A 14,059-nucleotide genomic window follows, 5' to 3' on the forward strand; every position below is an offset into this window, starting at 1 on the left:
CTGGGGCTCTGCTTGGCCTGCAGTCTTGCATTTTCAAAGGGAGAGCCCAATCTCTTTCCTTGGTTATATATCGACAGGCCTGATCTTTAAAGATACCCCTTGCTCCTGGGGGCCTGCTCAGCAAACACGGAGCATCTGTGGCTTCCATGTTTGTCCTCTTTGACAAGCAGGGGTTGAGCAGCTCTCGGTGAGGTATTGCTGACATATTGATTGACTCACTTGTCAGGCTGATCCTCTACCAGCCAATGAACATAGAAGGTTCTAAATGGCACCCAGCAGGGCCCACACATACCCTAATTACTATTTCAGACAACCCCTTTTGGAAGCTGCCATTTTTCAGGGCCTGGGGTCTCCATGTCCTTCTGCTGGCTGGAGAATTCTGACTCCTGTGACCAACCCCTGCTTTCTCCAGCCTGGGCTCACCCTCTGAGTCTTTCTTTTGGATCCCATCTGGCATTTAAAAACACAGGGACTTCCATGGGAAACTATTAATTGACCTGCAAGGAGGTCTGACTTTTGCACTTGCTGTGACCTGGGGTCTGTGTGTGGTCTTCCTATGTGGCCAGAGGTCCTTTGCAGCATGCTGGGAATGTTCTCTCCAATTAACTGAGGGATACTTCCAGGGTCTGGCTGCTCGCTGTGCTTTTAGTGGCTGATTTCCCATACGCCACCTGGATTCCATGAGCTTTCACTTGAAGCCCTTCCCCATCCCATCCTTGCTGACCCACGGAGCCCCATTGTTCCATCCCAGTATCTCTCTGGAGTAGAACCTGTCAGATCATGATGAATTGTACATTTTTGCCTTGTCAGTGGGGGCGGGTAATGCGGAGGAGAGGGCTTCCAGAACTCATTTCACTTCTGACCCTAACATGGTCTGAACCAGACCTTTTGGGATGAGCTGCCGGAGCGTTTGAGGGGAGGAGGAGGAAGAAGAACCATCCCAGGGCAGCCAGGACATCTCCTCCAGTAAAATGTGAAGTGATAGGCACTTATGTGAAGTACTGAGACTAAGAAGCTATCCCGAAGCTTCTCAGATGTCTAGACTGGCTCTGGAAAGAGAAAATAATAATAATAAATAATAATAATAATAATAATATGATGATGATGATGATGATGATGAAGGCATTGCAATTTTCAAATATTTTGTTGCCCATAGCAATAGGCATGGTGACCCTAAACAGATCATAATTTTCTGTCTGGATTTCAGAAAGGCTCCCAGCCTAATTAAATTGAAAGAATCCACAGCGATCTATTCTGTAAGCATCTGTCCCCTCTCCTTTTCTTCACAAGTGGATCTATCAGTCAGGGCAGATTAGTCCCTGCCATTTTAACAAAGAACCCCAGACTCTAGGTGACTCATGGCCGTAACAACTGATTACTTCCCTCGCTGCGTCCTGACACTTGCCAGCCATGGCTGGCTCTGTCTACTGGGCCTCTTTTGCTCAGGATTCAGGATCACTATGCAGTGCAGGGTACACTGCTGGTCACAAGGCCACATTTGAGGTCAACAGCAAAAAAATAAATAAATAAAAGTTCCTCCAGGCCGCAATGACAGATGCACTGGGTGCCCGCACACCAAACCACTTTGCTGAACGTGAGCTCTGAGCAAGAAGCAAGTTTTGCCCAGGTGCTGTTTCCACTGTGGACTTTGTGGCCGCCAGATCGTTCTCTATAAAGTGTGAAGCAGGTACCACATCCCCAGCATGGCTGTACTCTTCCCAAATCCCCCTCATCTGTGAATGAGAACATGTTAGTGCCTACTGGACCTCCTTAAGGGTGATGCGCTTACCTGTGCTTGGGTACTGGGTTCAGTGATTGACAGCAGGTACATCAGACGCTGGGGTTGAAAACATCCTTCTCTGTACACTGTGGACCGTCATATCCCACCCTGCTCTCTCTATCACCACAGTGTTTTGTTTATTTAGAAGCATGGAGTGCTCTGCGGTCTAAGCTCTCACGTGTGACCCGGCGTGCTGTGTTCTACCCTAATAAACACGGATGTGGTATCTGTGTCTCAGATACTGCCAGCCAGCTCTTCCAGAGAGCCATTCGGACGTAACCTTCCTTGGCATCCCCCAAGCTGCCCTCTAGTCTACCTGTGAAGGGAACTTTTACAAAGGGACAGTAAGGAAGGGAGGGATGGAGGGAGGGAAGGAGAAAGGGATTATTCCTTAGACAAAGCCTTAGAAGCAGTCCATAGCAGAATAAGGAACAGTCCTCTCTCATTAGTCAGGCAACCCATTTACGTCACAGTTACTCTGCACCTCTATCCCAGGACACCTCCTCTATTCCCACAGGCCAGAGAGATGACAGATCTTCCTCACTCCAGGGACCAAGGGACAGTTGACCGACACATACAAACAAAAATAAAATAAAATTTAAAAAGCCAACAGAAGCCCATTTCAGATGCCCTTCCCCCAAAATAAGAGCTGGCTATATCCCCCGAGGCAGTTCTTACTCATTTACTTAGCATTTGGTTCAAATGTCGGGAGATGTGTCTGAACCTGAGATTCATTTCTGCGCATAGCTGCTGCTGGTTGACAGGTCTTGTGCTTGGCGACTTGACTTCCCCTGGCTTTTTTATTTGTCTGTTTTTGTTTTGTTTTGTCTTTCACCTTCATCTCACTCATTTTCCTCTTCGGTCCAAGACTTGTCTGGAAAGTGACTCGACTCGCATCCTCTGAACCTGAGGACCCCACGCCTAGTTCACTTGAATTTCTTTGTTAACGGTGGCAGTGGCGGCAGTGGTGTGGGTAACAATTGTAATAACAACAATAATAAAGAACTACAAAAGAGACAAAAAAAAGTGCTAAGGAGGTGGAAGAGAAGACATCCTTGAAAATAAAGCACCAAGTCGAGAGTGCCCCTTCTACGCTCAGTAAGATTATAGTCCCATCTACTATTTTACTGTGGCAATGTACCCTGTACCTGGGAGTGACAACCCTGAGTAGCAAAAGAGGGAGCAGTTCTGGAGAGCGGTTTCCTGTGGTTAGGGCACTGGGGAGGTTGTCACTGTTGACTGTCACCCACTGCTTTTTCCTAGACAGGAGCATCAAAGCTTTGTTAAGCTGGGGCCCCTGCTGCACCTGCAAAGGTTGCTGGTTGGCGACACCTGTCTCCACACTTGGGGACCCTCCTCCAAAGGCCTGCTTCTTTGGCACAGCAGCAGCTGGCTGCCGGCAAGCTCCAATAACCTAATGGTATCGGGTATTTTTTTTTTTTTAATCATTTTAAAACAGCTAATTCCTTGACTCCCTTCACCTGGTAATTACAAATCAGAAGCTATCGTTATCTTGAAGCAACCACGATGACTTCTCATTTCCTGACCTCTGTATGGTGAAAATATGTCATTATTTGAGGCAATAGAATCTGGTTTCTTCAAGTAAGTGACCTACATATAACGGATAAACTGCAGGAGAAAATTAGGTGTTACCTCAATGGAGAGAGTACAGTGAATGTCACTTACCCTCACTAGTATTTATCATCTGGGCGACCGTGGGCCTTGCACCTCGTGGAGACGTGCAGCCGGAAAATGTGGCTTGAGGTAGAGAAGCCCGTGAGAGCAAAGCTTCAGATACTCCCCCAGGTACCTTGCCATCTAAATCTGCAGCAGTCAATCTAAGCTGCATTGTGTGAAGATAGGTTTTTAACCTTAATAGAATACAGCCTGACTTTAGGTGGTCGCAAGGCATGCAGGATTAATTGCTATGTGAACAATTTCCTAAGCATTGTTAATTGTGTTTCCTGTGGTTAATTGTTTCTCCCATCCCTATGTCAAACTCAGGACTTTCCTATCAACAGCCCTTTCTCTCCTGTCAAGCTGCTACGGATGTGGCAACAGGCATCGACCTGTGCCCATGGAAATGCCAGACAGTCGGGGCGCAGTTGTTGTTTGTGTGGGAAATACACAGGGGAGAGGATTCCTTGTTTATTTATAAATGAAGCATTTCTTAGACGAAGACCTGGAAGAAACATAGGTGCACCCCCCCACCCCCCCACCCCCGGTAACAATAAAAACCAGGATTCATCGGGGATAGATAAGGACACTGGGTTTTCTAAAATAGCAGGACCAGAAGGCTGCGTACATGGAAATCGACCTCTAAATGCATGTGTGCCTCCTGAGAGCAAATGCTTGTGAGAATCTCACATCTCATTCCATACTTGGGGGAAACTGAATAAATACTATGTTTATTTTGCTTTTTTTTTTTTTAATCCTGCAAAGGGCTTCTATCACTATTACACATGTGTACACACACTCACACACACATGCACAGACACACACACCTACACACCTACCTTAAGCATTTTCACGATGTGCTAAAAGGATATGCACTTGTTATGAAGAGAGGGAGAGACATTCATACATGTATGTATTCAAACTTTGGCACAGTTAGATAGATGGCCATGCTCTAAGTGGGCCACAGTGAGACTGCAGATACCTCGGGCTGTGGTGACATTTCGGGGCCGGTCAAATGGGAGCAGTGTAGCTGAGTTCTCGAACTTGACTCACATTTTGAGTAGCTGGGTGAACCCAGCCTTTGTCAGTGCACCTGTCTAAAAGCATTCATGTCAGGTGCGCCGCCAAGCAGGTAACTGAGTGACCCGGTCCTCAAAGATAAGACCTCCACGCAGCCTCCCCCTCCACTTCCCAACAAGGGGTGCTGCCCCTGAGGCTTGAGGCTGGGAAGTGCTACAAAAGCAGAGAAGGAAGCTCTTGGATTGCCACTTTCCTTATTTTAGCTACTCCTGACGGCCTGGGGCAAGCCATTTTTGAACTGCAGTTTCCTTACAAGGCAGTCGCTTGGAAAAAGGCACCTGGCCCTCCCCCTTGACATTTGCATTGCTGAATTATCTATTCATATTTTCATTACTTTGTCTCTCCTGCAGCAATGCATCTGCTCGGACTCAATTGGCAACTCCAGCCGGCAGATGGACACACCTTTAACAATGGCGTAAGGACCGGCTTACCAGGAAACGATGATGTGGCAACAGTGCCATCTGGAGGCAAAGGTGAGGTTACAGCTGCTGCTTGCCCTATTGAGGTCACAGGAAAAGTCAAAGCTCTAGCCAGCTGCTTCAGGTTTTTCTTTTTTAATCCGAGTCTTGGAAGGCATGCAAAAAAAAAAGAAGGAAAGGGAAAGGAAAAAAACTGCCTTTCATAGGTGTCCCCGTTTAAAAGCTGTTTGCTGTTCCTGTCTGTTAGCTGTGTTTGGCTGGAGTCACTTGGATCTGGCAGAGCGTCTGCTTGCAAGCAGTGCGAATACCTATGCTGTCTACAGCGAGTGATGTGGTGTAGCATGCTTGAAAGCATTCCGAGGCCTAACAGAAGCAGCAGCAGCTGGAGCAGCAGCAGCAGCGGTGGCGGCAGCAGCAAAAACCTGCCTGATCAGAAGGCAGGAAGCAGTTGGCAGCACAAGCCTGGGTCCCTCTCCCACAAGGAGAGATACAGCCTCCCTGGGGAGTAGTCTTGCCAGACAGAGCTGTTCTGCTTTGGGGGAGAATGGAAAAGAGTTTTGACAACTCGGCAACAAAGCTTCCATTTTCAGGCCCTGGAGGAGGACAATAGAATGTTCATTGAGGCAATCAGGAGACAGTATTGGTGTAGGGGAGAAAAATAGGTGCTAACAAGGTGCTAAAAAACCCGAGAGAGGGGGAAAAGAAACAGAACCACCACGGGAAGGTGGGGACAGGAGCAATTAAATGACAAGAGCAGCCAGTGGCACAGCTACCAGGGCTGGCATTGATAATTTGGTGGCAGTTTGAGTGATTCGGATGGAAATCGCATAAGCTAGGGATTGTATCAAAAGGGCTTCTCCAAAACAGAATTTTTCAGTCCATTTCTTAGTCACCAGCGTGAACGCACACACACACACACACACATACACACACCCCGGAAAGGGGGGAGAGACAGAGAGAAAATCAGACATACCTAAAAGCACACACAGAGAGAGCATTTTTTTTAGAATACACCTCAGGAATGTTTCAAAGAAAAAGGCAGGAGTCTTTCTTAGATATTTATCATGTGTCCAGCATAGTATAGTGTAACTTCAGCTCCAAAAGCAGAATGCTCTAGAAACTGATACAAAGGGAATGGGATAGGCACAAACTTGGATCCGGGTGTGTGTAACGGGGGTCTTCAGACAGGATGCACATATCTGTACTTTCTCTTGAGGAGAGTTCCTCCACCTTGGGTGTGGATTTCTTACCGTGGTTCACTAATGATCCTTAAGTCGTTCTTCCCAAGGCTGTCCTACACCTTTGGGTATGATTCCTCTGTCTTTTCATCCAGTCTTTAAGAATCACTATTCTGTCATAATCACAACAGTAAACCACCTTTGAGTAAGCATGAAAAAGTTTTATCTAAGGATGAAATTATATGCTTCCCATTATCGAGTAGGTAAAACTAGATCTCAAAAGAAAGACTAAATGTCATCCTAACTGACCACAAAGCCCAGAAACAAACTTATTGCCCTCAGATATGACATCTATTCACCTCCAGTACTTGACCTCACTCCATTCTTTTTTCCTTTACACCGGTGGCTCTCATTTTTGCCCCTTGAGAGACATTTGGCAATGAATGAAAAGGGTTGTTTTGTTTACTGTCGCAACTGGAAGAGGTGTAACTAGTGGGTGAAGGCCAGGGGTACCCTGAAATGAGAGCCAGCACACTAGTTAGCTCCCTATGGTGAAGAATTACCCCAGTTCCAAAGATTCATAGAACAGCTCTTAAAAGCCCTGCTTCATGGAGTCTCTGCTACCCATTACTGGTTTTTAGCCCACAAACCAGACACCTTTAGAAGGCACATTTGAAAGTCAAGATGCAGATTTATCCCATCAGGCATAAGATGTGGAGACAAGAGGTTTCTGAAGTTGTGTTACAGAAGCTTATGAAATAGTACCCGAGGACCCAGGGATCTTCACAGGCCTCCAGAAATGAAAATAGCCCCCCTTTTCTTTTGTCTTTATGCTCTATTTCCCAACCCCACTTCCCTTTAACATTCTACACCGTCATAGACAGCCGAGGAAAATTCCCCTTCAAGAACAAGTCTTAGGAATTCTTGTTTCTAAGACAGTAGTTCTCAACCTTCCTAAATGCTGTGACCCTTTCATACAGTTCCTCGTGTTGTGGTGACCCCCCCCCCAACCATAAAATTATTTTTGTTGCTACTTCATAACTCTAATTTTGCTACTGTTATAAATCACACTTTAAATATTTTTGGAAATGGAGGTTCAACAAAGGGGTTGTGACCCATATGTTGGAAACCACTGCTCTAAGGTAACGAATAAGGACATCTTTTCATCAGATCGGGGGAGAGCAGAATCTTAGGCGTCCCTGTGTACTTCAGAATATAGAGTTCACACTGTGTAATACCACTGGCTTTGGTATTTTCCAGATGAGTTACAGGACAGGGAAGCTGTTTGCTAAAGCATTGGTCTGTGAGTTTTGCCCACTGGTCTTTATAAAAAGGGTGAAATTTCAAAATTGCCTTAAAATAAAATAAAACTCAATACCTTTGCTTTCCAAATGCCAAAAGGAAGGAAGGAAGGAAGGAAGGAAGGAAGGAAGGAAGGATGGAAGGAAGGAAGGAAGGAAGAAAGAAAGAAAGAAAGAAAGAAAGAAAGAAAGAAAGAAAGAAAGAAAGAAAGAGTACTCTGGTGATGACCAAAGATGCTGGATTGCCTGTTTGAGCTTAAGGGAAATCTTGTAAAATGACAGGAAAGATTTTTAATGTCCTTGAGTAACTTGAGATTTGAATTTCTGGACCTAGTGACCTCCCCGTTCCTCACTCACCAATTCCATACATTTAGATAACCCAAATCAATTCCCATCGACCACTTCCCCACTGTTTCAAAGAGACAATCAAGACATATTGGCAATAAGTTAATTAAATAACACCCCCTCAATTTTTTTGTGGTGTAGGATAATCCTTCACACCGATGTTTTAATCAAGATTCACCGCACATTGCCAGGGAGGTTAATCTTATTAAGCAATTACTGGGTAAGTATCCAGCAGGAGCAAATTAAAATGTAAGCAAAACATGGGCATGTGAGTCCCATCTAAGATGGTCTATCGATAGAGATTTCATTAGTTGGTCTTGAGTATTTACATTGTGCAGGTTTGGGAAGGAGTCTAATAGACAAGACAGCCCCCACATTTCGATACCATAGTGAAACAGAGCTCCCCATCATTAGTTAGGAGAGAGTGTTATTGGGGCAGCGTCTTCTTCTTGCTTATCCATTTACAAGTTCCTACCTTACCCACCCACCCCCGACACTCTCTAATTAAACTTTACAGTGGATGATCTTGGTTTCCACATTTGGGGGAAAAAAAAGTTGCACTTGGACTGCCAGAATCACTCACCGTCTCGTGTGTATTTCTATGTTCAAAGGAATGAACTCATACATCTTCATTAGAGGGACAGCGAGTGCTTTTTCTATAAATCTGGGCTTAGATAAGCCCTAAGAATGAAGATTCGATATAGTATTCTGACCTGGTCAGATAGCATAAAGATTGCCTGGACTCAGAAACAAGGTATAGAGCTTTGTATACAGAGCTGTGTCAGGGTGTGTCACTGGCTCTGGGTCTTAGGAAAGAATATGCTCTCATGTGGAATTCCACGGATCCTTCTCAAAATCCATCAGTCTTTTTGACCTGTCCTCTGTGTCACTGAGGTTAGCAAACTCTATCCCATGGACCAAATCTGGCTGGCCACCCACCGTGATGATAGTTTCTATCGGAGCATCGCCGTGCCTATCAGACCGTGGAGCAAACAGGTGCCGCAGACTGTACAGCCTTACAGACGAAAGTATTTGCAACTTTACCCTTTAATAGCAATGTAAAAAAAAAAAGTTGATGATTTTCCCGTACCATTTCCAAACCCATCTCTATTTCTCTAGGACCTTTCCTATACCCTAATTATGGGTGTCCCAAGGTCCCAAAACCTGTTTCTCTTTCTTCGTTGAGGTTTGGTTATGTCCTTTTCCTGGCTGTCTTCAAAAAATCCTATAAACCCATGTAGAATACTGGCATTGATCTGGCTGGATACGAATTCGGGCTTCATCCCTATGTGATAGGTTGACCTTATTTATTTGGGATGCTTATCTGTTCCCAGCCTTCAACTTCTCATCTGAACAATGGCATTCCTTCACAAGCTTGAGATAACCCTTTCGGGACACTGTTGTGATGCCATGCACCAGACAAACTGTCTGTGAATCTCTGTCATCATTAATGTGACCCTCGCGTCCCTCGGTGGATCCATTTAATACATCTCCACAGGCACCCCGCGAAATGCTGGGATGTCCAAAACGGAAGGCTGTAAGACATACAATAATACCACTTTATCTCCCTTCCTTTACCATCTGAGAATTAACACAAGGCCCAGGTGAGGCTTTTGCCCCACACATTTTCTGGATGAGATCAATGGGAAACAAGGCTTGCCATTCCAAGGGGCCAATGTGTAAGACAGGCTGGCCGGAGCCCCAAACATTATTTGTCTCCTGCAGCTTTGAGCCCCATCACTGCCAGCCTGCCTGTTTTAAGCCCTACCATTCTCGGTTTATAACTCAGCTGTAAACATTTATTTGTGCCTGAAGCACATTTCTTTCCTACCCTTTGGAAAAAAAAAATCAGAATTTCCAGATGGTATGCAAGTTGGAAAAAATGGCAAAGACTGTTATTCTGTTTAGAAACATGTTTTTCTACACTTGCCCTTTCAGCAAAAACTTCATAATGATTTTTACTCGTTGGCTTAATGCATGGTACTGGAAGCCAGATTCACAGGGAGGTTGGTAATTCTTCCTCTGGCTCCTGTCACTCAGCTTCTCGATGCACACAGCTCAGGGTTTCAAATGATTGCATCTCTGCATGGGACTTTTCCAAACTTGGTGATGTTCCCAGAAGGACAAGGGGTCAAACATCACCTTATAGCAGACTCTATTAGCAAATACACCAGCATCGGCTTACATTGCTGCAATCCCTACCATGTTGAGAGTGTTATACAGTCATACAGCTGGGTACCAAGTAAGTATGTCACTAGGATGGATTTGTGACCCTAGCTCAGATTCATATGGTTTGTTCTTCTTAGTATCTTTCTGGCTTGACATTGGGTACAAATAATCCAATCCTCTTTCAACGTGCCGAATTTGCCTTTTCTCCCATTGGCTACCCTTCTTTCTCAGGGTCGATATATACCCAGAGCTCCTCTCATTCTGGATTCTCTTTTCTAGAGATCCTCTGTATATAGTGTGGGTTCTGAAATGCAGTCTACCCAATAGATATATGGGGTTTGGTTGTTTGGGTTTATTTGGGGGCCAGACGTGGATCATTAATCCCTGCTCAACCACTGAAGAGCTATAAGGCCTTATGCAAGTCACATAACTTCCATCAACTCTGGGTTTCCCATCTGAATAATGGGGAAAGCACCAAGCTATGAGATCATTTGCCAAGTAGCAGCCAGTCCCTCCTCTGCACATCTAGCTACCATCAACAATACTAATAGAGCAAGCAGCATGGCAAAGCAAAGCGAGTTCACCGAAGGGTCAGGGGTATAAATATTTGACAAGAAGCAGTGAAAATGTTGGCTGTTTTTATCTTAGGCAAAATGCAGAGGCCATACATATACTCTCCCTAGACCTGGAGGATTTTACAAGAACCATCATGTGTGGCGTTGTGAACACCATCACTGGAGCAGGGGATCTCTCACTCTGGGAGCCCCTTCCTGAGAATAACCATGCAGTGACTGAGGGCTGTTGGGGCTAATGACAGCCCAGACCAGCTGCGTTTTCTTAACCGCTAATCTGAGGTCCTTGCGGGACTGCTTCGGTTACCTTTTGGTTAAAGGAAAGCCTCGGATGGTTGTTCTGATACCCAGATAAATCGAGGCAAAGGGTAATGACCGAGGCAATCTTCTGAATTCAACTTTATTTGAAATAGATAAAGATATGTGAGGTAGAATAATCCACAAGGCAGATTGATGTGAAGGAGTCTCTGGAGCTCAGGGAACTTAGGAAGTATTAATATGAGGTCTCATTTCCCTGGGATAACTAGGAGTCCATTCTCTTTATCACTTGTTTGGGGAATAACTTCCCTGTTTCCATAAATGACTTATGGTAACACGTTCCAAAATTATTAGTCCTAATGCAGCCGTGGAAGACTGTCATTTGGCTCAGCATCCGTCTTCCTTAAACTGGTTGAAATTTTAGGTACACGTCTCAGAAGTAGGCAGTAGTTTCCCATTTACAAGAGCAACCGTCCGAGGAGTGATAGAGTTGATCATGTAAAATTGATCATCAGAGTGGTGCTTTAGAAACACCACACATCTCACTGGTAGGCTGGGGACTTGAGCTCTATAACTGCAGGATCTTAGACATCTGCCTCTTGGGGAAAATGGCCACCATCTAAACCTTTCATTGTGTGGCACATAGACAAATCTCTAGGGGAGGTCGCAGCTATGGAAAGCAAAGGCTGGACCTGGCCCTGCTTGCCAGATTGTCCTTCCCAGCCATTGTCCAGCACCCAGTCACATTGGTCTCATGACCCCCAAAATCAAGAGCATATGACCCTGAATTTCAGACTTCCAGAGCTATTGTAAAATGGAGTTAGAATGTGACAGGCGTCCCAGCTCTGTGTAGGCCAAAAGTTTATCCAGCAGTGAAGTAGATGATTGATAAATATTTGTCGCTTGACTATAAGATGACCCAGCCAAATGCTTAGGATGTCCATCCATCACTGTTAACTAAGTAAAGTCTGGCTGCCTTTCTTCACTCAAGCAGGTGCACAGAGCTGCTCACACGAGAAGCAGCTGGAGCCATTTGGAGCCACCAGACTTGTAGCTGTGATTGCTCTGGCCCTCATATTTTAATCTGCACGACCCCTGCACTGCCCCCTGCCAGGCTGCAAGCATACTGGCTGTCCATTTTACATTGGTTTCCACTGATCTGGAAAACGGCTGTGGCTTCATAAAGCCCCACGCCAGTCCTTGGGCCATTTTTTTTTTTATTATTAACTGTGTCTACTCTGGGCAGTCTATATATGAAATGATACCATTACAAGTCAAGCCTTCAGATCTGAGCTCCCGATTCTAGCTGACTTAAGGGAACGCTGTGGCAGACAGGATAGAAAGATGTATAAACACCAGCATGTAGGTTCCCATCGAGACCTGACCAGCCCTAGAGAGCTTCCATGAGACCTCTGAACCTCTCCATGTGAGGCTGTCCATTCTGTACATAGAGATCAAATCCTGATGGTTAGCATTTCCTGACTACCTGTCTCTCCGTGGTTATCCCTTGAGGGACCAGCCATGTTCTTATGGGAGAGCTGTACGGCTGAGGAGAACCTTTGCTCAAACCTTCATCTGTGGAATCCATTCCAGCTGTGTGTCATCTCTGTCCCCTTGCAGGCTGCAGCAACTACTAGTTTTTACATCGTTCTTTTCCCTTCTTTCACTGTTTTTAAAACTGCACATTTCAATATATTCACTTTCATGATTTTGGGGATCGTAGGAAAATTCTTCCTTTTACTATAAAGAACATTAGGGTGAGCACTGGCCAATTCAAATAAAGTCTAAGCGTTTGGTGGAAGCAAGGTCCGTTTGGGGGCTTCTTAAAAAGACGATCCCTGATTTAAGATAAACACATGCAAGTATGTAAAGGTAAAAGGGGGTTTTATTTATAATTGATCCTCAGTGTTTTTAAGGAGGTAAAAAAAAACTACACACAGGGAGAGAGGGAACAAGGGAGAGAGAGAGACTCTGTCATCTTTCAGTGTATTGGGAGAACTGGTTCAGTCTTCTCCAGAAGTAACATAATTTGAATAACCTAGGCATATCCTTCCCTATATATGAAATAATCGCTATCTCTATTGTTCTGGGAATCCCAATGAAAGAGTGGCTAATGCGTGTATTTAGTACAGAAATTATTCTTTTCAGATAGTTTTGACTATTTCATTGAATCCATAGACATCCCAGATGTATAGGGCTAACTACATATGTACATATATGTGCACATATGGAAAAAGAAAATGGTGCTAAAACTACTGTGTATCATATTCACAGAATCTGGGTCAAAGGCTACAGACATTCCATGTAGCACTTGAAATTATTTTAAACCTAAAGTTACTTTCAAATAAGAATGCCACATATGAATGACTGTGTTCGTATAGACCTATGGAGGGAGAAAAGATCTGCAAAATCATCGTTCGGTTGCAGACTCGGGGTAATCGGTTTCGAAGGTTTCATTTACCATCTGTGGTGGCTGTGTTCCATTATCATTTGAGGCACGCGGGAAGAGGGCATCTCAGTTGAGGTACTGCCTCTATCAGATTTGCCTATAGGCACGCCTTGGGGTGAGGCATATTCTTCATTGGTAATTTGCGGAGGAGGGCTCCTCCCACTGTGGGTGGTGCCACTCCTAGGACGGGCTGAGTAGAACCACTAACAAACATTGTAAGCGGCTTCCTTCCATTGCTCCTGCTTGAGTTCCTACCAGGACCTCCGTCAGTAATGGACTGTGTCCAGGAAGTGTAAGCCAAATAAACCCTTTCTACCTCGGGCTGCTTTGGGTCAGGGTTTTATCAAAGCACCAGAAAAACAAACCAGAACACCGTCTACCAGTAGAAGGAACACATAGCAAGGACACTGAGTTCGTTAAAAATTAAAGACGCCTGTAAACCAACTATAAGCATTTTCGGATGTTTCCCCTTCTATTCCACTGATAGGCACACACCCCAGCCACACACACACACACACACACACACACACACACACACACACACATCTACAACTCCTCTTGACTTGTATAAAGAATGACTTTTACAACCTGCTTTGCAGAGCGTGGAAGGTGAGAGTGGGGAGGGGGCATTTTAACCCAGCTCTACATCTTTGACATTCTAACACAGAGAAGGCACCCAGACCCTGGGGGCTAGACATTTTTAAACCAACGGGGGTTCAGCTTAGAACAGTTTATTCTTATCCATCCCTCTTCAAAGGATTCAAGGTCACTACGGGCCAGGGCCAGGACCCTTAGCTTTTGATTCTTCATATTAAGGGCTTGCCCACTGTA

At 45.0% G+C, this 14,059-nt stretch overlaps 1 protein-coding gene across 6 annotated transcripts in view; it reads left to right on the top strand.

Annotated features, from left to right (window-relative positions):
- TENM2 (teneurin transmembrane protein 2) overlaps positions 1-14,059 on the top strand; it is a gene marked incomplete at its 5' end in the record, with an annotated part of 923,762 nt that overhangs the window by 711,419 nt on the left and 198,284 nt on the right. For 5 of the 6 annotated variants that reach the window (XM_080942456.1, XM_080942457.1, XM_080942458.1 and 2 more), the window contains one exon: positions 4,888-5,010. The exons of the other annotated variant lie outside the window; for it this stretch is intronic. In XM_080942456.1, coding sequence (XP_080798582.1) covers positions 4,888-5,010 — 123 coding nt within the window. The remainder of the gene's footprint in view (positions 1-4,887; positions 5,011-14,059) is intronic. 6 annotated transcript variants of the gene reach the window in all.

Source organism: Micromys minutus, assembly GCF_963924665.1.
Source record: "Micromys minutus genome assembly, chromosome: 31".
NCBI lineage: Eukaryota > Metazoa > Chordata > Mammalia > Rodentia > Muridae > Micromys > Micromys minutus.